Consider the following 27,058-nt stretch of genomic DNA (forward strand, 5'->3'; position numbering starts at 1 on the left):
TACATGTCAGTCACAGTACCACATGACACTCATCCTACTACAAGTCAGTCAGTCACAGTACCACACGACACTCATCCTACTACAGGTCAGTCACAGTACCACACGACACTCATCCTACTACAGGTCAGTCGCAGTACCACACGACACTCAACCATCTACAGGTCAGTCGCAGTACCACACCACACTCATCCTACTACAGGTCCGTCAGTCACAGTACCACACGACACTCATCCTACTACAGGTCAGTCACAGTACCACATGACACTCATTCTACTGCAGGTCAGTCGCAGTACCACACAACACTCATCCTACTACAAGTCAGTCACAGTACCACACGACACTCATTCTACTACAGGTCAGTCAGTCACAGTACCACACGACACTCATCCTACTACAGGTCAGTCACAGTACCTAACGACACTCATCCTACTACAGGTCAGTCGCAGTACCACACGACACTCCTTCTACTACATGTCAGTCACAGTACCACATGACACTCATCCTACTACAAGTCAGTCAGTCACAGTACCACACGACACTCATCCTACTACAGGTCAGTCGCAGTACTACATGACACTCATCCTACTACAGGTCAGTCACAGTATCACACGACACTCATCCTACTACAGGTCAGTCACAGTACTACATGACGCTTATCCTACTACAGCTCAGTCAGTCACAGTACCACACGACATTCATCATACTACATGTCAGTCACAGTACCACACGACACTCATCCTACTACAGGTCAGTCACAGTACCACACGACACTCATCCTACTACAGGTCAGTCACAGTACCTAACAACACTCATCCTACTACAGGTCAGTCACAGTACTACATGACACTTATCCTACTACAGGTCAGTCAGTCACAGTACCACATGACACTCATTCTACTACAGGTCAGTCGCAGTACCACACGACACGCATCCTGATACAGGTCAGTCGCAGTACCACACGACACTCATCCTACTACAGGTCATTCACAGTACCATACGACACTCATCCTTCTTCATGTCAGTCACAGTACCACACGACTCTCGTCCTTCTACAGGTCAGTCACAGTACCACACGACACTCATCCTACTACTGTTCAGTCACAGTACTACATGACGCTTATCCTACTACAGCTCAGTCAGTTGCAGTACCACACGACACTCAACCTGCTACAGGTCAGTCACAGTACTACACGACACTCTTCCTATTACAGGTCGATCACAGTAACACACGACACTCATCCTACTACAGGTCAGTCACAGTACCACATGACACTCATTCTACTACAGGTCAGTCAGTCACAGTACCTCACGACACTCATCCTACGACAGGTCAGTCGCAGTACCACACGACACTCATCCTGCTACAGGTCAGTCACAGTACTACACGACACTCATCCTACTACAGGTCAATCACAGTAACACACGACACTCATCCTACTATAGGTCAGTCACAGTACTACATGATTCTCATCCTACTACAGGTCAGTCAGTCACAGTACCACACGACACTCACCCTACTACATGTCAGTCACAGTACCACACGACACTCATCCTACTACAGGAGAGTCAGTCACAGTAACACAAGACATTCCTCCTACTACAGATCAGTCGCAGTACCACACCCCACTCATCCTACTAGAGGTCATTCACAGTCCCACATGACAGTCATCCTTCTACACGTCAGTCATTCGCAGTAATACACGACACTCATCCTACTACTGTTCAGTCACAGTACTACATAACACTCATCCTACTACAGGTCAGTCACAGTACCACACGACACTCATCCTACTACAGGTCAGTCACAGTACCATACAACACTCAACCTTCTACAGGTCAGTCGCAGTACCACACCACACTCGTCCTACTACAGGTCAGTCGCAGTACCACACGACACGCATCCTGATACAGGTCAGTCACAGTACCACACGACACTCATCCTACTACAGGTCATTCACAGTACCACATGACACTCATCCTACCTCAGGTCAGTCACAGTACCATACAACACTCATCCTTCTTCATGTCAGTCACAGTACCACATGACAATCATCCTACTACATGTCAGTCACAGTGCCACACGACATTCATCCCACTACATGTCAGTCACAGTACCACACGACACTCATCCCACTACAGGTCAGTCACAGTACTACATGACACTCATCCTACTACAGGTCAGTCACAGTACCACATGACACTCATCCTACTACAGGTCAGTCAGTCACAGTACCACACGAAACTCATCCTACTACTGTTCAGTCACAGTACTACACAACACTCATCCAACTACAGGTCAGTCAGTCACAGTTCCACACGACACTCATCCTACTACAGGTCAGTCACAGTACCACACGACACTCATCCTACTACATGTCAATCACAGTACCACACGACACTCATCCTACTACAGGTCAGTAACAGTACCATACGGCACTCATCCTACTACAGGTCAGTCACAGTACTACACGACACTCATCCTACTACAAGACAGTCAGTCAGTCACAGTACCACACGACACCCATTCTACTACAGGTCAGTCACAGTACCACATGACACTCATTCTACTACAGGTCAGTCACAGTACCACACGACACTCATTCTACTACAGGTCAGTCGCAGTACCACACGACACTCATCCTACTACAGGTCAGTCACAGTACTACACGACACTCATCCTACTACATGTCAGTCACAGTACCACACGACATTCATCCTACTACAGGTCAGTCACAGTACTACATGACACTCATCCTACTACAGGTCAGTCACAGTACCACACGACACTCATCCTACTACTGGACAGTCAGTCATAGTACCACACGACACTCATCCTACTACAGGTCAGTCACAGTACTACATGACGCTTATCCTACTACAGCTCAGTCAGTCACAGTTCCACACGACATTCATCCTACTACAGGTCAGTCACAGTACCACACGACACTCATCCTACTACATGTCAGTCACAGTACTACACGACACTCATCCTACTACATGTCAGTCACAGTACCACACGACACTCATCCTACTACAGGTCAGTCACAGTACTACATGACACACATCCTACTACAGGTCAGTCACAGTACCACACGACACTCATCCTACTACAGGTCCGTCAGTCACAGTACCACACGACACTCATCCTACTACTGGACAGTCAGTCATAGTACCACACGACACCCATCCTACTACAGGTCAGTCACAGTACTACATGACGCTTATCCTACTACAGCTCAGTCAGTCACAGTACCACACGACACTCATCCTACTACATGTCAGTCACAGTACCACACGACACTCATCCTACTACAGGTCATTCACAGTCCCACACGACACTCGTCCTACTACAGGTCATTCACAGTCCCACGCGACACTCATCCTACTACATGTCAGTCAGTCCCAGTTCCACCAGACACTCGTCCTACTACAGGTCATTCACAGTACTACATGACAATCATCCTACTACAAGTTAGTCAGTCAGTCACAGTACCACACGACACCCATTCTACTACAGGTCAGTCGCAGTACCACACGACACTCATCCTACTACAGGTCAGTCACAGTACTACATGACGCTTATCCTACTACAGCTCAGTCACAGTTCCACACGACATTCATCCTACTACAGGTCAGTCACAGTACCACACGACACTCAACCTTCTACAGGTCAGTCGCAGTACCACACCACACTCATTCTACTACAGGTCAGTCAGTCACAGTACCACACGACACTCATCCTTCTACAGGTCAGTCACAGTACCACAGGACACGCGTTCTACTACAGGTCAGTCACAGTATCCAACGAAACTGATCCTACTACAGGTCAGTCACAGTACCACACGACACTCAACCTTCTACAGGTCAGTCGCAGTACCACACCACACTCGTCCTACTACAGGTCAGTCAGTCACAGTACCACACGACACTCATCCTTCTACAGGTCAGTCACAGTACCACACGACACTCATCCTACTGCAGGTCATTCACAGTCACACATGACACTCGTCCTACTACAGGTCAGTCGGTCGCAGTACCACACGACACTCATCCTTCTACAGGTCAGTAATTCGCAGTAACACACGACACTCATCCTACTACAGGTCAGTCACAGTACTACATGATTCTCATCCTACTACAGGTCAGTCAGTCACAGTACCATCTCGACACTCATCCTTCTACAGGTCAGTAATTCGCAGTACCACACGACACTCATCCTACTACAGGTCAGTCACAGTACCACCCGACACCCATCCTACTACAGGTCAGTCACAGTACTACATGACGCTTATCCTACTACAGCTCAGTCAGTCACAGTACCACACGACACTCATCCTACTACATGTCAGTCACAGTACCACACGACACTCATCCTACTACAGGTCATTCACAGTCCCACACGACACTCGTCCTACTACAGGTCATTCACAGTCCCACGCGACACTCATCCTACTACATGTCAGTCAGTCCCAGTTCCACCAGACACTCACCCTACTACAGGTCAGTAACAGTACCATATGGCACTCATCCTACTAAAGGTCATTCACAGTCCCACACGACACTCGTCCTACTACAGGTCATTCACAGTACTACATGACGCTTATCCTACTACAGCTCAGTCAGTCACAGTACCACACGACACTCATCCTACTACATGTCAGTCACAGTACCACACCACACTCGTCCTACTACAGGTCAGTCAGTCACAGTACCACACGACACTCATCCTTCTACAGGTCAGTCACAGTACCACACGACACTCATCCTACTGCAGGTCATTCACAGTCACACATGACACTCGTCCTACTACAGGTCAGTCGGTCGCAGTACCACACGACACTCATCCTTCTACAGGTCAGTAATTCGCAGTAACACACGACACTCATCCTACTACAGGTCAGTCACAGTACTACATGATTCTCATCCTACTACAGGTCAGTCAGTCACAGTACCATCTCGACACTCATCCTACTACAGGTCAGTCAGTCACTGTACCACACGACACTCATCCTACTACAGGTCAGTCACAGTACCACCCGACACTCACCCTACTACAGGTCAGTCACAGTACCACCCGACACTCACCCTACTACAGGTCAGTCACAGTACTACATGACACTCATCCTACAACAGGTCCGTCACAGTACCACACGACACTCATCCTTCTACAGGTCAGTCACAGTACCACACAACACTCATGCTACTACAGGTCAATCAGTCACAGTAAAACATGACACGCATCCTACTACAGGTCAGTCAGTCACAGTACCACATGACACTCCTCCTACTACAGGTCAGTCAGTCACAGTACCACATGACACTCAACCTGCTACAGGTCAGTCGCAGTACCACACCACACTCATCCTACTACAGGTCCGTCAGTCACAGTACCACACGACACTCATCCTACTACAGGTCAGTCACAGTACTACACAACACTCATGCTACTACAGGTCAATCAGTCACAGTAAAACATGACACACATCCTACTACAGGTCAGTCAGTCACAGTACCACGTGACACGCATCCTACTACAGGTCAGTCAGTCACAGTACTACATGACACTCAACCTACGACAGGTCAGTCGCAGTACCACACGACACTCAACCTGCTACAGGTCAGTCGCAGTACCACACCACACTCATCCTACTACAGGTCCGTCAGTCACAGTACCACACGACACTCATCCTACTACAGGTCAGTCACAGTACCACACGACACTCATCCTACTGCAGGTCATTCACAGTCCCACATGACACTCGTCCTACTACAGGTCAGTCAGTCACAGTACCACACGACACTCATCCTTCTACAGGTTAGTCACAATCCCACACTGACACTCGTCCTACTACAGGTCAGTCAGTCACAGTACCACACCACACTCATCCTTCTACAGGTTAGTCACAGTACCACATAACACCCATCCTTCTACAGGTCGGTCGCAGTACCACACGACACTCATCCTTCTACAGGTCATTCACAATACCACATGACACTCATCCTACTACAGGTCAGTCAGTCACAGTACCACACGACACTCATTCTTCTACAGGTTAGTCACAGTACCACATAACACCCATCCTTCTACAGGTCGGTCGCAGTACCACACGACACTCATCCTTCTACAGGTCAGTCATTCGCAGTAACACACGACACTCATCCTACTACAGGTCAGTCGCAGTACCACACGACACTCATCCTACTGCAGGTCAGTCACAGTACCACATGACACTCATTCTACTGCAGGTCAGTCGCAGTACCACACGACACTCATCCTACTACAAGTCAGTCACAGTACCACACGACACTCATTCTACTACAGGTCAGTCACAGTACCACATGACACTCATTCTACTGCAGGACAGTCGCAGTACCACACGACACTCATCCTACTACAGGTCAGTCGCAGTACCACACGACACTCATCCTACTACAAGTCAGTCACAGTACCACACGACACTCATTCTACTACAGGTCAGTCACAGTACCACATGACACTCATTCTACTGCAGGACAGTCGCAGTACCACACGACACTCATCCTACTACAGGTCAGTCGCAGTACCACACGACACTCATCCTACTGCAGGTCAGTCACAGTACCACATGACACTCATCCTACTAAAGGTCAGTCACAGTACCACACGACACTCATCCTACTAAAGGTCAGTCACAGTACCACACGACACTCATCCTACTACAGGTCAGTCACAGTACCACACGACACTCATCCTACTACAGGTCAGTCAGTCACAGTACCACACGACACTCATCCTACTACAGGTCAGTCGCAGTACCACACGACACTCATTCTACTACAGGTCAGTCACAGTACCACATGACACTCATTCTACTGCAGGACAGTCGCAGTACCACACGACACTCATCCTACTACAGGTCAGTCGCAGTACCACACGACACTCATTCTACTACAGGTCAGTCACAGTACCACATGACACTCATTCTACTGCAGGACGGTCGCAGTACCACACGACACTCATCCTACTACAGGTCAGTCACAGTACCTAACGACACTCACCCTACTGCAGGTAAGTCGCAGTACCACACGACACTCCTTCTACTACATGTCAGTCACAGTACCACATGACACTCATCCTACTACAAGTCAGTCAGTCACAGTACCACACGACACTCATCCTACTACAGGTCAGTCACAGTACCACACGACACTCATCCTACTACAGGTCAGTCGCAGTACCACACGACACTCAACCATCTACAGGTCAGTCGCAGTACCACACCACACTCATCCTACTACAGGTCCGTCAGTCACAGTACCACACGACACTCATCCTACTACAGGTCAGTCACAGTACCACATGACACTCATTCTACTGCAGGTCAGTCGCAGTACCACACAACACTCATCCTACTACAAGTCAGTCACAGTACCACACGACACTCATTCTACTACAGGTCAGTCAGTCACAGTACCACACGACACTCATCCTACTACAGGTCAGTCACAGTACCTAACGACACTCATCCTACTACAGGTCAGTCGCAGTACCACACGACACTCCTTCTACTACATGTCAGTCACAGTACCACATGACACTCATCCTACTACAAGTCAGTCAGTCACAGTACCACACGACACTCATCCTACTACAGGTCAGTCGCAGTACTACATGACACTCATCCTACTACAGGTCAGTCACAGTATCACACGACACTCATCCTACTACAGGTCAGTCACAGTACTACATGACGCTTATCCTACTACAGCTCAGTCAGTCACAGTACCACACGACATTCATCATACTACATGTCAGTCACAGTACCACACGACACTCATCCTACTACAGGTCAGTCATCCTACTACAGCACAGTACCACACGACACTCATCCTACTACAGGTCAGTCACAGTACCTAACAACACTCATCCTACTACAGGTCAGTCACAGTACTACATGACACTTATCCTACTACAGGTCAGTCAGTCACAGTACCACATGACACTCATTCTACTACAGGTCAGTCGCAGTACCACACGACACGCATCCTGATACAGGTCAGTCGCAGTACCACACGACACTCATCCTACTACAGGTCATTCACAGTACCATACGACACTCATCCTTCTTCATGTCAGTCACAGTACCACACGACTCTCGTCCTTCTACAGGTCAGTCACAGTACCACACGACACTCATCCTACTACTGTTCAGTCACAGTACTACATGACGCTTATCCTACTACAGCTCAGTCAGTTGCAGTACCACACGACACTCAACCTGCTACAGGTCAGTCGCAGTACCACACCACACTCATCCTACTACAGGTCAGTCAGTCACAGTACCATACGACACTCATCCTACTCTAGGTCAGTCACAGTACCACACGACACTCATCCTACTACAGGTCATTCAGTCTCACACGACACTTATCCTGCTACATGTTAGTCAGTCACAGTTCCACACGACACTCACCCTACTACAGGTCAGTCACAGTACCACATGACACTCATTCTACTACAGGTCAGTCGCAGTACCACACGACACTCTTCCTACTACAGGTCAGTCACAGTACTACATGACGCTTATCCTACTACAGCTCAGTCAGTCACAGTTCCACACAACATTCATCCTACTACAGGTCAGTCACAGTACCACACGACACTCATCCTACTACACGTCAGTCACAGTACTACATGACACTCATCCTACTACAGGTCAGTCACAGTACCACATGACACTCATCCTACTACAGGTCAGTCACAGTACCATACGGCACTCATCCTACTACAGGTCAGTCAGTCACAGTACCACACGACACTCATCCTACTACAGGTCAGTCACAGTACCTAACGACACTCATCCTACTACAGGTCAGTCGCAGTACCACACGACACTCCTTCTACTACATGTCAGTCACAGTACCACATGACACTCATCCTACTACAAGTCAGTCAGTCACAGTACCACACGACACTCATCCTACTACAGGTCATTCACAGTACCATACGACACTCATCCTTCTTCATGTCAGTCACAGTACCACACGACTCCTTCTACAGGTCAGTCACAGTACCACACGACACTCATCCTACTACTGTTCAGTCACAGTACTACATGACGCTATCCTACTACAGCTCAGTCAGTTGCAGTACCACACGACACTCAACCTGCTACAGGTCAGTCGCAGTACCACACCACACTCATCCTACTACAGGTCAGTCAGTCACAGTACCATACGACACTCATCCTACTCTAGGTCAGTCACAGTACCACACGACACTCATCCTACTACAGGTCATTCAGTCTCACACGACACTTATCCTGCTACATGTTAGTCAGTCACAGTTCCACACGACACTACCCTACTACAGGTCAGTCACAGTACCACATGACACTCATTCTACTACAGGTCAGTCGCAGTACCACACGACACTCATCCTACTACAGGTCAGTCACAGTACTACATGACGCTTATCCTACTACAGCTCAGTCAGTCACAGTTCCACACAACATTCATCCTACTACAGGTCAGTCACAGTACCACACGACACTCATCCTACTACACGTCAGTCACAGTACTACATGACACTCATCCTACTACAGGTCAGTCACAGTACCACATGACACTCATCCTACTACAGGTCAGTCACAGTACCACACGGCACTCATCCTACTACAGGTCAGTCAGTCACAGTACCACACGACACTCATCCTACTACAGGTCAGTCACAGTACCTAACGACACTCATCCTACTACAGGTCAGTCGCAGTACCACACGACACTCCTTCTACTACATGTCAGTCACAGTACCACATGACACTCATCCTACTACAAGTCAGTCAGTCACAGTACCACACACTCATTCTACTACAGGTCAGTCGCAGTACCACAAGACACTCATCCTACTACAGGTCAGTCACAGTATCACACGACACTCATCCTACTACAGGTCAGTCACAGTACCACATGACACTCATCCTACTACAGGTCAGTCAGTCACAGTACCACACGACACTCATCCTACTACAGGTCAGTCACAGTACCACACGACACTCATCCTACTACAGGTCAGTCACAGTACCACACGACACTCATCCTACTACAGGTCAGTCACAGTACCACACGACACTCATCCTACTACTGGACAGTCAGTCATAGTACCACACGACACTCATCCTACTACAGGTCAGTCACAGTACCACACGACACTCATCCTACTACTGGACAGTCAGTCACAGTTCCACACGACATTCATCCTACTACAGGTCAGTCACAGTACCACACGACACTCATCCTACTACATGTCAGTCACAGTACTACACGACACTCATCCTACTACATGTCAGTCACAGTACCACACGACACTCATCCTACTACAGGTCAGTCACAGTACTACATGACACACATCCTACTACAGGTCAGTCGCAGTACCACACGACACTCCTTCTACTACATGTCAGTCACAGTACCACATGACACTCATCCTACTACAAGTCAGTCAGTCACAGTACCACACGACACTCATCCTACTACAGGTCAGTCACAGTACCACACGACACTCATCCTACTACAGGTCAGTCGCAGTACCACACGACACTCAACCATCTACAGGTCAGTCGCAGTACCACACCACACTCATCCTACTACAGGTCCGTCAGTCACAGTACCACACGACACTCATCCTACTACAGGTCAGTCACAGTACCACATGACACTCATTCTACTGCAGGTCAGTCGCAGTACCACACAACACTCATCCTACTACAAGTCAGTCACAGTACCACACGACACTCATTCTACTACAGGTCAGTCAGTCACAGTACCACACGACACTCATCCTACTACAGGTCAGTCACAGTACCTAACGACACTCATCCTACTACAGGTCAGTCGCAGTACCACACGACACTCCTTCTACTACATGTCAGTCACAGTACCACATGACACTCATCCTACTACAAGTCAGTCAGTCACAGTACCACACGACACTCATCCTACTACAGGTCAGTCGCAGTACTACATGACACTCATCCTACTACAGGTCAGTCACAGTATCACACGACACTCATCCTACTACAGGTCAGTCACAGTACTACATGACGCTTATCCTACTACAGCTCAGTCAGTCACAGTACCACACGACATTCATCATACTACATGTCAGTCACAGTACCACACGACACTCATCCTACTACAGGTCAGTCACAGTACCACACGACACTCATCCTACTACAGGTCAGTCACAGTACCTAACAACACTCATCCTACTACAGGTCAGTCACAGTACTACATGACACTTATCCTACTACAGGTCAGTCAGTCACAGTACCACATGACACTCATTCTACTACAGGTCAGTCGCAGTACCACACGACACGCATCCTGATACAGGTCAGTCGCAGTACCACACGACACTCATCCTACTACAGGTCATTCACAGTACCATACGACACTCATCCTTCTTCATGTCAGTCACAGTACCACACGACTCTCGTCCTTCTACAGGTCAGTCACAGTACCACACGACACTCATCCTACTACTGTTCAGTCACAGTACTACATGACGCTTATCCTACTACAGCTCAGTCAGTTGCAGTACCACACGACACTCAACCTGCTACAGGTCAGTCGCAGTACCACACCACACTCATCCTACTACAGGTCAGTCAGTCACAGTACCATACGACACTCATCCTACTCTAGGTCAGTCACAGTACCACACGACACTCATCCTACTACAGGTCATTCAGTCTCACACGACACTTATCCTGCTACATGTTAGTCAGTCACAGTTCCACACGACACTCACCCTACTACAGGTCAGTCACAGTACCACATGACACTCATTCTACTACAGGTCAGTCGCAGTACCACACGACACTCTTCCTACTACAGGTCAGTCACAGTACTACATGACGCTTATCCTACTACAGCTCAGTCAGTCACAGTTCCACACAACATTCATCCTACTACAGGTCAGTCACAGTACCACACGACACTCATCCTACTACACGTCAGTCACAGTACTACATGACACTCATCCTACTACAGGTCAGTCACAGTACCACATGACACTCATCCTACTACAGGTCAGTCACAGTACCATACGGCACTCATCCTACTACAGGTCAGTCAGTCACAGTACCACACGACACTCATCCTACTACAGGTCAGTCACAGTACCTAACGACACTCATCCTACTACAGGTCAGTCGCAGTACCACACGACACTCCTTCTACTACATGTCAGTCACAGTACCACATGACACTCATCCTACTACAAGTCAGTCAGTCACAGTACCACACGACACTCATCCTACTACAGGTCATTCACAGTACCATACGACACTCATCCTTCTTCATGTCAGTCACAGTACCACACGACTCTCGTCCTTCTACAGGTCAGTCACAGTACCACACGACACTCATCCTACTACTGTTCAGTCACAGTACTACATGACGCTTATCCTACTACAGCTCAGTCAGTTGCAGTACCACACGACACTCAACCTGCTACAGGTCAGTCGCAGTACCACACCACACTCATCCTACTACAGGTCAGTCAGTCACAGTACCATACGACACTCATCCTACTCTAGGTCAGTCACAGTACCACACGACACTCATCCTACTACAGGTCATTCAGTCTCACACGACACTTATCCTGCTACATGTTAGTCAGTCACAGTTCCACACGACACTCACCCTACTACAGGTCAGTCACAGTACCACATGACACTCATTCTACTACAGGTCAGTCGCAGTACCACACGACACTCATCCTACTACAGGTCAGTCACAGTACTACATGACGCTTATCCTACTACAGCTCAGTCAGTCACAGTTCCACACAACATTCATCCTACTACAGGTCAGTCACAGTACCACACGACACTCATCCTACTACACGTCAGTCACAGTACTACATGACACTCATCCTACTACAGGTCAGTCACAGTACCACATGACACTCATCCTACTACAGGTCAGTCACAGTACCACACGGCACTCATCCTACTACAGGTCAGTCAGTCACAGTACCACACGACACTCATCCTACTACAGGTCAGTCACAGTACCTAACGACACTCATCCTACTACAGGTCAGTCGCAGTACCACACGACACTCCTTCTACTACATGTCAGTCACAGTACCACATGACACTCATCCTACTACAAGTCAGTCAGTCACAGTACCACACGACACTCATTCTACTACAGGTCAGTCGCAGTACCACAAGACACTCATCCTACTACAGGTCAGTCACAGTATCACACGACACTCATCCTACTACAGGTCAGTCACAGTACCACATGACACTCATCCTACTACAGGTCAGTCAGTCACAGTACCACACGACACTCATCCTACTACAGGTCAGTCACAGTACCACACGACACTCATCCTACTACAGGTCAGTCACAGTACCACACGACACTCATCCTACTACAGGTCAGTCACAGTACCACACGACACTCATCCTACTACTGGACAGTCAGTCATAGTACCACACGACACTCATCCTACTACAGGTCAGTCACAGTACCACACGACACTCATCCTACTACTGGACAGTCAGTCACAGTTCCACACGACATTCATCCTACTACAGGTCAGTCACAGTACCACACGACACTCATCCTACTACATGTCAGTCACAGTACTACACGACACTCATCCTACTACATGTCAGTCACAGTACCACACGACACTCATCCTACTACAGGTCAGTCACAGTACTACATGACACACATCCTACTACAGGTCAGTCACAGTACCACACGACACTCATCCTACTACAGGTACGTCAGTCACAGTACCACACGACACTCATCCTACTACAGGTCCGTCTGTCACAGTACCACACGACACTCATCCTACTACTGGACAGTCAGTCACAGTACCACACGACACTCATCCTACTACATGTCAGTCACAGTACCACACGACACTCATCCTACTACAGGTCATTCACAGTCCCACACGACACTCGTCCTACTACAGGTCATTCAGTCCCAGTTCCACCAGACACTCCCCCTACTACAGGTCAGTAACAGTACCATACGGCACTCATCCTACTGAAGGTCATTCACAGTCCCACACGACACTCATTCTACTACAGGTCAGTCACAGTACCACATGACACTCATTCTACTGCAGGACAGTCGCAGTACCACACGACACTCATCCTACTACAGGTCAGTCACAGTACTACATGACACTCATCCTACTAAAGGTCAGTCACAGTACCACACGACACTCATCCTACTACAGGTCAGTCACAGTACCACACGACACTCATCCTACTACAGGTCAGTCAGTCACAGTACCACACGACACTCATCCTACTACAGGTCAGTCACAGTACCTAACGACACTCATCCTACTACAGGTCAGTCGCAGTACCACACGACACTCCTTCTACTACATGTCAGTCACAGTACCACATGACACTCATCCTACTACAAGTCAGTCAGTCACAGTACCACACGACACTCATCCTACTACAGGTCAGTCGCAGTACTACATGACACTCATCCTACTACAGGTCAGTCACAGTATCACACGACACTCATCCTACTACAGGTCAGTCACAGTACTACATGACGCTTATCCTACTACAGCTCAGTCAGTCACAGTACCACACGACATTCATCATACTACATGTCAGTCACAGTACCACACGACACTCATCCTACTACAGGTCAGTCACAGTACCACACGACACTCATCCTACTACAGGTCAGTCACAGTACCTAACAACACTCATCCTACTACAGGTCAGTCACAGTACTACATGACACTTATCCTACTACAGGTCAGTCAGTCACAGTACCACATGACACTCATTCTACTACAGGTCAGTCGCAGTACCACACGACACGCATCCTGATACAGGTCAGTCGCAGTACCACACGACACTCATCCTACTACAGGTCATTCACAGTACCATACGACACTCATCCTTCTTCATGTCAGTCACAGTACCACACGACTCTCGTCCTTCTACAGGTCAGTCACAGTACCACACGACACTCATCCTACTACTGTTCAGTCACAGTACTACATGACGCTTATCCTACTACAGCTCAGTCAGTTGCAGTACCACACGACACTCAACCTGCTACAGGTCAGTCGCAGTACCACACCACACTCATCCTACTACAGGTCAGTCAGTCACAGTACCATACGACACTCATCCTACTCTAGGTCAGTCACAGTACCACACGACACTCATCCTACTACAGGTCATTCAGTCTCACACGACACTTATCCTGCTACATGTTAGTCAGTCACAGTTCCACACGACACTCACCCTACTACAGGTCAGTCACAGTACCACATGACACTCATTCTACTACAGGTCAGTCGCAGTACCACACGACACTCTTCCTACTACAGGTCAGTCACAGTACTACATGACGCTTATCCTACTACAGCTCAGTCAGTCACAGTTCCACACAACATTCATCCTACTACAGGTCAGTCACAGTACCACACGACACTCATCCTACTACACGTCAGTCACAGTACTACATGACACTCATCCTACTACAGGTCAGTCACAGTACCACATGACACTCATCCTACTACAGGTCAGTCACAGTACCATACGGCACTCATCCTACTACAGGTCAGTCAGTCACAGTACCACACGACACTCATCCTACTACAGGTCAGTCACAGTACCTAACGACACTCATCCTACTACAGGTCAGTCGCAGTACCACACGACACTCCTTCTACTACATGTCAGTCACAGTACCACATGACACTCATCCTACTACAAGTCAGTCAGTCACAGTACCACACGACACTCATCCTACTACAGGTCATTCACAGTACCATACGACACTCATCCTTCTTCATGTCAGTCACAGTACCACACGACTCTCGTCCTTCTACAGGTCAGTCACAGTACCACACGACACTCATCCTACTACTGTTCAGTCACAGTACTACATGACGCTTATCCTACTACAGCTCAGTCAGTTGCAGTACCACACGACACTCAACCTGCTACAGGTCAGTCGCAGTACCACACCACACTCATCCTACTACAGGTCAGTCAGTCACAGTACCATACGACACTCATCCTACTCTAGGTCAGTCACAGTACCACACGACACTCATCCTACTACAGGTCATTCAGTCTCACACGACACTTATCCTGCTACATGTTAGTCAGTCACAGTTCCACACGACACTCACCCTACTACAGGTCAGTCACAGTACCACATGACACTCATTCTACTACAGGTCAGTCGCAGTACCACACGACACTCATCCTACTACAGGTCAGTCACAGTACTACATGACGCTTATCCTACTACAGCTCAGTCAGTCACAGTTCCACACAACATTCATCCTACTACAGGTCAGTCACAGTACCACACGACACTCATCCTACTACACGTCAGTCACAGTACTACATGACACTCATCCTACTACAGGTCAGTCACAGTACCACATGACACTCATCCTACTACAGGTCAGTCACAGTACCACACGGCACTCATCCTACTACAGGTCAGTCAGTCACAGTACCACACGACACTCATCCTACTACAGGTCAGTCACAGTACCTAACGACACTCATCCTACTACAGGTCAGTCGCAGTACCACACGACACTCCTTCTACTACATGTCAGTCACAGTACCACATGACACTCATCCTACTACAAGTCAGTCAGTCACAGTACCACACGACACTCATTCTACTACAGGTCAGTCGCAGTACCACAAGACACTCATCCTACTACAGGTCAGTCACAGTATCACACGACACTCATCCTACTACAGGTCAGTCACAGTACCACATGACACTCATCCTACTACAGGTCAGTCAGTCACAGTACCACACGACACTCATCCTACTACAGGTCAGTCACAGTACCACACGACACTCATCCTACTACAGGTCAGTCACAGTACCACACGACACTCATCCTACTACAGGTCAGTCACAGTACCACACGACACTCATCCTACTACTGGACAGTCAGTCATAGTACCACACGACACTCATCCTACTACAGGTCAGTCACAGTACCACACGACACTCATCCTACTACTGGACAGTCAGTCACAGTTCCACACGACATTCATCCTACTACAGGTCAGTCACAGTACCACACGACACTCATCCTACTACATGTCAGTCACAGTACTACACGACACTCATCCTACTACATGTCAGTCACAGTACCACACGACACTCATCCTACTACAGGTCAGTCACAGTACTACATGACACACATCCTACTACAGGTCAGTCACAGTACCACACGACACTCATCCTACTACAGGTACGTCAGTCACAGTACCACACGACACTCATCCTACTACAGGTCCGTCTGTCACAGTACCACACGACACTCATCCTACTACTGGACAGTCAGTCATAGTACCACACGACACTCATCCTACTACAGGTCAGTCACAGTACTACATGACGCTTATCCTACTACAGCTCAGTCAGTCACAGTACCACACGACACTCATCCTACTACATGTCAGTCACAGTACCACACGACACTCATCCTACTACAGGTCATTCACAGTCCCACACGACACTCGTCCTACTACAGGTCATTCAGTCCCAGTTCCACCAGACACTCCCCCTACTACAGGTCAGTAACAGTACCATACGGCACTCATCCTACTGAAGGTCATTCACAGTCCCACACGACACTCATTCTACTACAGGTCAGTCACAGTACCACATGACACTCATTCTACTGCAGGACAGTCGCAGTACCACACGACACTCATCCTACTACAGGTCAGTCACAGTACTACATGACACTCATCCTACTAAAGGTCAGTCACAGTACCACACGACACTCATCCTACTACAGGTCAGTCACAGTACCACACGACACTCATCCTACTACAGGTCAGTCAGTCACAGTACCACACGACACTCATCCTACTACAGGTCAGTCACAGTACCTAACGACACTCATCCTACTACAGGTCAGTCGCAGTACCACACGACACTCCTTCTACTACATGTCAGTCACAGTACCACATGACACTCATCCTACTACAAGTCAGTCAGTCACAGTACCACACGACACTCATCCTACTACAGGTCAGTCGCAGTACTACATGACACTCATCCTACTACAGGTCAGTCACAGTATCACACGACACTCATCCTACTACAGGTCAGTCACAGTACTACATGACGCTTATCCTACTACAGCTCAGTCAGTCACAGTACCACACGACATTCATCATACTACATGTCAGTCACAGTACCACACGACACTCATCCTACTACAGGTCAGTCACAGTACCACACGACACTCATCCTACTACAGGTCAGTCACAGTACCTAACAACACTCATCCTACTACAGGTCAGTCACAGTACTACATGACACTTATCCTACTACAGGTCAGTCAGTCACAGTACCACATGACACTCATTCTACTACAGGTCAGTCGCAGTACCACACGACACGCATCCTGATACAGGTCAGTCGCAGTACCACACGACACTCATCCTACTACAGGTCATTCACAGTACCATACGACACTCATCCTTCTTCATGTCAGTCACAGTACCACACGACTCTCGTCCTTCTACAGGTCAGTCACAGTACCACACGACACTCATCCTACTACTGTTCAGTCACAGTACTACATGACGCTTATCCTACTACAGCTCAGTCAGTTGCAGTACCACACGACACTCAACCTGCTACAGGTCAGTCGCAGTACCACACCACACTCATCCTACTACAGGTCAGTCAGTCACAGTACCATACGACACTCATCCTACTCTAGGTCAGTCACAGTACCACACGACACTCATCCTACTACAGGTCATTCAGTCTCACACGACACTTATCCTGCTACATGTTAGTCAGTCACAGTTCCACACGACACTCACCCTACTACAGGTCAGTCACAGTACCACATGACACTCATTCTACTACAGGTCAGTCGCAGTACCACACGACACTCTTCCTACTACAGGTCAGTCACAGTACTACATGACGCTTATCCTACTACAGCTCAGTCAGTCACAGTTCCACACAACATTCATCCTACTACAGGTCAGTCACAGTACCACACGACACTCATCCTACTACACGTCAGTCACAGTACTACATGACACTCATCCTACTACAGGTCAGTCACAGTACCACATGACACTCATCCTACTACAGGTCAGTCACAGTACCATACGGCACTCATCCTACTACAGGTCAGTCAGTCACAGTACCACACGACACTCATCCTACTACAGGTCAGTCACAGTACCTAACGACACTCATCCTACTACAGGTCAGTCGCAGTACCACACGACACTCCTTCTACTACATGTCAGTCACAGTACCACATGACACTCATCCTACTACAAGTCAGTCAGTCACAGTACCACACGACACTCATCCTACTACAGGTCATTCACAGTACCATACGACACTCATCCTTCTTCATGTCAGTCACAGTACCACACGACTCTCGTCCTTCTACAGGTCAGTCACAGTACCACACGACACTCATCCTACTACTGTTCAGTCACAGTACTACATGACGCTTATCCTACTACAGCTCAGTCAGTTGCAGTACCACACGACACTCAACCTGCTACAGGTCAGTCGCAGTACCACACCACACTCATCCTACTACAGGTCAGTCAGTCACAGTACCATACGACACTCATCCTACTCTAGGTCAGTCACAGTACCACACGACACTCATCCTACTACAGGTCATTCAGTCTCACACGACACTTATCCTGCTACATGTTAGTCAGTCACAGTTCCACACGACACTCACCCTACTACAGGTCAGTCACAGTACCACATGACACTCATTCTACTACAGGTCAGTCGCAGTACCACACGACACTCATCCTACTACAGGTCAGTCACAGTACCACACGACACTCATCCTACTACAGGTCAGTCACAGTACTACATGACGCTTATCCTACTACAGCTCAGTCAGTCACAGTTCCACACAACATTCATCCTACTACAGGTCAGTCACAGTACCACACGACACTCATCCTACTACACGTCAGTCACAGTACTACATGACACTCATCCTACTACAGGTCAGTCACAGTACCACATGACACTCATCCTACTACAGGTCAGTCACAGTACCACACGGCACTCATCCTACTACAGGTCAGTCAGTCACAGTACCACACGACACTCATCCTACTACAGGTCAGTCACAGTACCTAACGACACTCATCCTACTACAGGTCAGTCGCAGTACCACACGACACTCCTTCTACTACATGTCAGTCACAGTACCACATGACACTCATCCTACTACAAGTCAGTCAGTCACAGTACCACACGACACTCATTCTACTACAGGTCAGTCGCAGTACCACAAGACACTCATCCTACTACAGGTCAGTCACAGTATCACACGACACTCATCCTACTACAGGTCAGTCACAGTACCACATGACACTCATCCTACTACAGGTCAGTCAGTCACAGTACCACACGACACTCATCCTACTACAGGTCAGTCACAGTACCACACGACACTCATCCTACTACAGGTCAGTCACAGTACCACACGACACTCATCCTACTACAGGTCAGTCACAGTACCACACGACACTCATCCTACTACTGGACAGTCAGTCATAGTACCACACGACACTCATCCTACTACAGGTCAGTCACAGTACCACACGACACTCATCCTACTACTGGACAGTCAGTCACAGTTCCACACGACATTCATCCTACTACAGGTCAGTCACAGTACCACACGACACTCATCCTACTACATGTCAGTCACAGTACTACACGACACTCATCCTACTACATGTCAGTCACAGTACCACACGACACTCATCCTACTACAGGTCAGTCACAGTACTACATGACACACATCCTACTACAGGTCAGTCACAGTACCACACGACACTCATCCTACTACAGGTACGTCAGTCACAGTACCACACGACACTCATCCTACTACAGGTCCGTCTGTCACAGTACCACACGACACTCATCCTACTACTGGACAGTCAGTCATAGTACCACACGACACTCATCCTACTACAGGTCAGTCACAGTACTACATGACGCTTATCCTACTACAGCTCAGTCAGTCACAGTACCACACGACACTCATCCTACTACATGTCAGTCATAGTACCACACGACACTCATCCTACTACAGGTCATTCACAGTCCCACACGACACTCGTCCTACTACAGGTCATTCAGTCCCAGTTCCACCAGACACTCCCCCTACTACAGGTCAGTAACAGTACCATACGGCACTCATCCTACTGAAGGTCATTCACAGTCCCACACGACACTCGTCCTACTACAGGTCATTCACAGTACTACATGACACTCATCCTACTACAAGTTAGTCAGTCAGTCACAGTACCACACGACACCCATTCTACTACAGGTCAGTAACAGGCACTCATCCTACTGAAGGTCATTCACAGTCCCACACGACACTCGTCCTACTACAGGTCATTCACAGTACTACATGACACTCATCCTACTACAAGTTAGTCAGTCAGTCACAGTACCACACGACACCCATTCTACTACAGGTCAGTCGCAGTACCACACGACACTCATCCTACTACAGGTCAGTCACAGTACTACACGACACTCATCCTACTACAGGTCAGTCACAGTACCACACGACACTCATCCTACTACTGGTCAGTCACAGTACTACATGACGCTTATCCTACTACAGCTCAGTCACAGTTCCACACGACATTCATCCTACTACAGGTCAGTCACAGTACCACACGACACTCAACCTACAGGTCAGTCGCAGTACCACACCACACTCATTCTACTACAGGTCAGTCAGTCACAGTACCACACGACACTCATCCTTCTACAGGTCAGTCACAGTACCACAGGACACGCGTTCTACTACAGGTCAGTCACAGTATCCAACGAAACTGATCCTACTACAGGTCAGTCACAGTACCACACGACACTCAACCTTCTACAGGTCAGTGGCAGTACCACACCACACTCGTCCTACTACAGGTCAGTCGGTCGCAGTACCACACGACACTCATCCTTCTACAGGTCAGTCATTTGCAGTAACACACGACAGTCATCCTACTACAGGTCAGTCACAGTACTACATGATTCTCATCCTACTACAGGTCAGTCAGTCACAGTACCATCTCGACACTCATCCTACTACAGGTCAGTCAGTCACTGTACCACACGACACTCATCCTACTACAGGTCAGTCACAGTACCACCCGACACTCACCCTACTACAGGTCAGTCACAGTACCACCCGACACTCACCCTACTACAGGTCAGTCACAGTACTACATGACACTCATCCTACAACAGGTCCGTCACAGTACCACACGACACTCATCCTTCTACAGGTCAGTCACAGTACCACACAACACTCATGCTACTACAGGTCAATCAGTCACAGTAAAACATGACACGCATCCTACTACAGGTTAGTCAGTCACATTACCACATGACACTCATCCTACTACAGGTCAGTCAGTCACAGTACCACATGACACTCAACCTACTACAGGTCAGTCACAGTACTACACAACACTCATGCTACTACAGGTCAATCAGTCACAGTAAAACATGACACACATCCTACTACAGGTCAGTCAGTCACAGTACCACGTGACACGCATCCTACTACAGGTCAGTCAGTCACAGTACTACATGACACTCAACCTACGACAGGTCAGTCGCAGTACCAAACGACACTCAACCTGCTACAGGTCAGTCCCAGTACCACACCACACTCATCCTTCTACAGGTCAGTCACAGTACCACACGACACTCATCCTACTGCAGGTCATTCACAGTCCCACATGACACTCGTCCTACTACAGGTCAGTCAGTCACAGTACCACACGACACTCATCCTTCTACAGGTCAGTCAGTCACAGTACCACACGACACTCATCCTTCTACAGGTTAGTCACAATCCCACATGACACTCATCCTACTGCAGGTCATTCACAGTCACACATGACACTCGTCCTACTACAGGTCCGTCAGTCACAGTAAAACATGACACACATCCTACTACAGGTCAGTCAGTCACAGTACTACATGACACTCAACCTACGACAGGTCAGTCGCAGTACCACACGACACTCAACCTGCTACAGGTCAGTCGCAGTACCACACCACACTCATCCTACTACAGGTCCGTCAGTCACAGTACCACACGACACTCATCCTACTACAGGTCATTCACAGTCCCACATGACACTCGTCCTACTACAGGTCAGTCAGTCACAGTACCACACGACACTCATCCTTCTACAGGTTAGTCACAGTACCACATACCACTCATCCTACTGCAGGTCATTCACAGTCACACATGACACTCGTCCTACTACAGGTCAGTCGGTCGCAGTACCACACGACACTCATCCTTCTACAGGTCAGTCATTCGCAGTAACACACGACACTCATCCTACTACAGGTCAGTCACAGTACTACATGATTCTCATCCTACTACAGGTCAGTCACAGTACCACACAACACTCATCCTACTACAGGTCAGTCACAGTACCACCCGACACTCACCCTACTACAGGTCAGTCACAGTACCACCCGACACTCACCCTACTACAGGTCAGTCACAGTACTACACGACACTCATCCTACTACACAGTCAGTCACAGTACCACACGACACTCATCCTACTACAGGTCAGTCACAGTACCACACGACACTCATCCTACTACTCACAGTCAGTCACAGTTCCACACGACATTCATCCTACTACAGGTCAGTCACAGTACCACACGACACTCATCCTACTACAGGTCAGTCACAGTACCACACGACACTCATCCTACTACATGTCAGTCACAGTACCACACGACACTCATCCTACTACAGGTCAGTCACAGTACTACATGACACTCATCCTACTACAGGTCAGTCACAGTACCACATGACACTCATCCTACTACAGGTCAGTCAGTCACAGTACCACATGACACTCATCCTACTACAGGTCCGTCTGTCACAGTACCACACGACACTCATCCTACTACTGGACAGTCAGTCACAGTACCACACGACACTCATCCTACTGGACAGTCAGTCACAGTACCACATGACATTCATCCTACTACAGCTCAGTCAGTCACAGTACCACACGACACTCATCCTACTACATGTCAGTCATAGTACCACACGACACTCATCCTACTACAGGTCATCACAGTCCCACACGACACTCGTCCTACTACAGGTCATTCAGTCCCAGTTCCACCAGACACTCCCCTACTACAGGTCAGTAACAGTACCATACGGCACTCATCCTACTGAAGGTCATTCACAGTCCCACACGACACTCGTCCTACTACAGGTCATTCACAGTACTACATGACACTCATCCTACTACAAGTTAGTCAGTCAGTCACAGTACCACACGACACCCATTCTACTACAGGTCAGTAACAGGCACTCATCCTACTGAAGGTCATTCACAGTCCCACATCCTACTACACACTCACAGTCCTACTACAGGTCATTCACAGTACTACATGACACTCATCCTACTACAAGTTAGTCAGTCAGTCACAGTACCACACGACACCCATTCTACTACAGGTCAGTCGCAGTACCACACGACACTCATCCTACTACAGGTCAGTCACAGTACTACACGACACTCATCCTACTACAGGTCAGTCACAGTACCACACGACACTCATCCTACTACTGGTCAGTCACAGTACTACATGACGCTTATCCTACTACAGCTCAGTCACAGTTCCACACGACATTCATCCTACTACAGGTCAGTCACAGTACCACACGACACTCAACCTTCTACAGGTCAGTCGCAGTACCACACCACACTCATTCTACTACAGGTCAGTCAGTCACAGTACCACACGACACTCATCCTTCTACAGGTCAGTCACAGTACCACAGGACACGCGTTCTACTACAGGTCAGTCACAGTACTACACGACACTCATCCTACTACAGGTCAGTCACAGTACCACACGACACTCATCCTACTACTGGTCAGTCACAGTACTACATGACGCTCATCCTACTACAGCTCAGTCACAGTACCACACGACACTCATCCTACTACAGGTCAGTCACAGTACCACACGACACTCATCCTTCTACAGGTCAGTCGCAGTACCACACCACACTCATTCTACTACAGGTCAGTCAGTCACAGTACCACACGACACTCATCCTTCTACAGGTCAGTCAGTCACAGTACCACACGACACTCATCCTTCTACAGGTTAGTCACAATCCCACATGACACTCATCCTACTGCAGGTCATTCACAGTCACACATGACACTCGTCCTACTACAGGTCCGTCAGTCACAGTAAAACATGACACACATCCTACTACAGGTCAGTCAGTCACAGTACTACATGACACTCAACCTACGACAGGTCAGTCGCAGTACCACACGACACTCATCCTGCTACAGGTCAGTCACAGTACCACACCACACTCATCCTACTACAGTCCGTCAGTCACAGTACCACACGACACTCATCCTACTACAGGTCATTCACAGTCCCACATGACACTCAGTACTACAGGTCAGTCAGTCACAGTACCACACGACACTCATCCTTCTACAGGTTAGTCACAGTACCACATACCACTCATCCTACTACAGGTCATTCACAGTCACACATGACACTCATCCTACTACAGGTCAGTCACAGTACCACACGACACTCATCCTTCTACAGGTCAGTCATTCGCAGTAACACACGACACTCATCCTACTACAGGTCAGTCACAGTACTACATGATTCTCATCCTACTACAGGTCAGTCACAGTACCACACAACACTCATCCTACTACAGGTCAGTCACAGTACCACCCGACACTCACCCTACTACAGGTCAGTCACAGTACCACCCGACACTCACCCTACTACAGGTCAGTCACAGTACTACACGACACTCATCCTACTACTGGACAGTCAGTCATAGTACCACACGACACTCATCCTACTACAGGTCAGTCACAGTACCACACGACACTCATCCTACTACTGGACAGTCAGTCACAGTTCCACACGACATTCATCCTACTACAGGTCAGTCACAGTACCACACGACACTCATCCTACTACATGTCAGTCACAGTACTACACGACACTCATCCTACTACATGTCAGTCACAGTACCACACGACACTCATCCTACTACAGGTCAGTCACAGTACTACATGACACACATCCTACTACAGGTCAGTCACAGTACCACACGACACTCATCCTACTACAGGTACGTCAGTCACAGTACCACACGACACTCATCCTACTACAGGTCCGTCTGTCACAGTACCACACGACACTCATCCTACTACTGGACAGTCAGTCATAGTACCACACGACACTCATCCTACTACAGGTCAGTCACAGTACTACATGACGCTTATCCTACTACAGCTCAGTCAGTCACAGTACCACACGACACTCATCCTACTACATGTCAGTCATAGTACCACACGACACTCATCCTACTACAGGTCATTCACAGTCCCACACGACACTCATCCTACTACAGGTCATTCAGTCCCAGTTCCACCAGACACTCCCCTACTACAGGTCAGTAACAGTACCATACGGCACTCATCCTACTGAAGGTCATTCACAGTCCCACACGACACTCGTCCTACTACAGGTCATTCACAGTACTACATGACACTCATCCTACTACAAGTTAGTCAGTCAGTCACAGTACCACACGACACCCATTCTACTACAGGTCAGTAACAGGCACTCATCCTACTGAAGGTCATTCACAGTCCCACACGACACTCGTCCTACTACAGGTCATTCACAGTACTACATGACACTCATCCTACTACAAGTTAGTCAGTCAGTCACAGTACCACACGACACCCATTCTACTACAGGTCAGTCGCAGTACCACACGACACTCATCCTACTACAGGTCAGTCACAGTACTACACGACACTCATCCTACTACAGGTCAGTCACAGTACCACACGACACTCATCCTACTACTGGTCAGTCACAGTACTACATGACGCTTATCCTACTACAGCTCAGTC

At 48.5% G+C, this 27,058-nt stretch overlaps 1 protein-coding gene across 1 annotated transcript in view; it reads left to right on the forward strand.

Moving 5' to 3' along the window:
• Positions 1–24,725: 24,725 nt before the first annotated feature.
• LOC124017282 (peregrin-like) overlaps positions 24,726–27,058 on the forward strand; it is a 35,330-nt gene continuing 32,997 nt past the window's right edge. The window contains exons 1-2 of the mRNA XM_046332558.1: positions 24,726–24,784; positions 25,400–25,450. Coding sequence (XP_046188514.1) covers positions 24,726–24,784; positions 25,400–25,450 — 110 coding nt within the window. The remainder of the gene's footprint in view (positions 24,785–25,399; positions 25,451–27,058) is intronic.

This window comes from Oncorhynchus gorbuscha, linkage group LG03 (assembly GCF_021184085.1).
Source record: "Oncorhynchus gorbuscha isolate QuinsamMale2020 ecotype Even-year linkage group LG03, OgorEven_v1.0, whole genome shotgun sequence".
Classification (NCBI taxonomy): domain Eukaryota; kingdom Metazoa; phylum Chordata; class Actinopteri; order Salmoniformes; family Salmonidae; genus Oncorhynchus; species Oncorhynchus gorbuscha.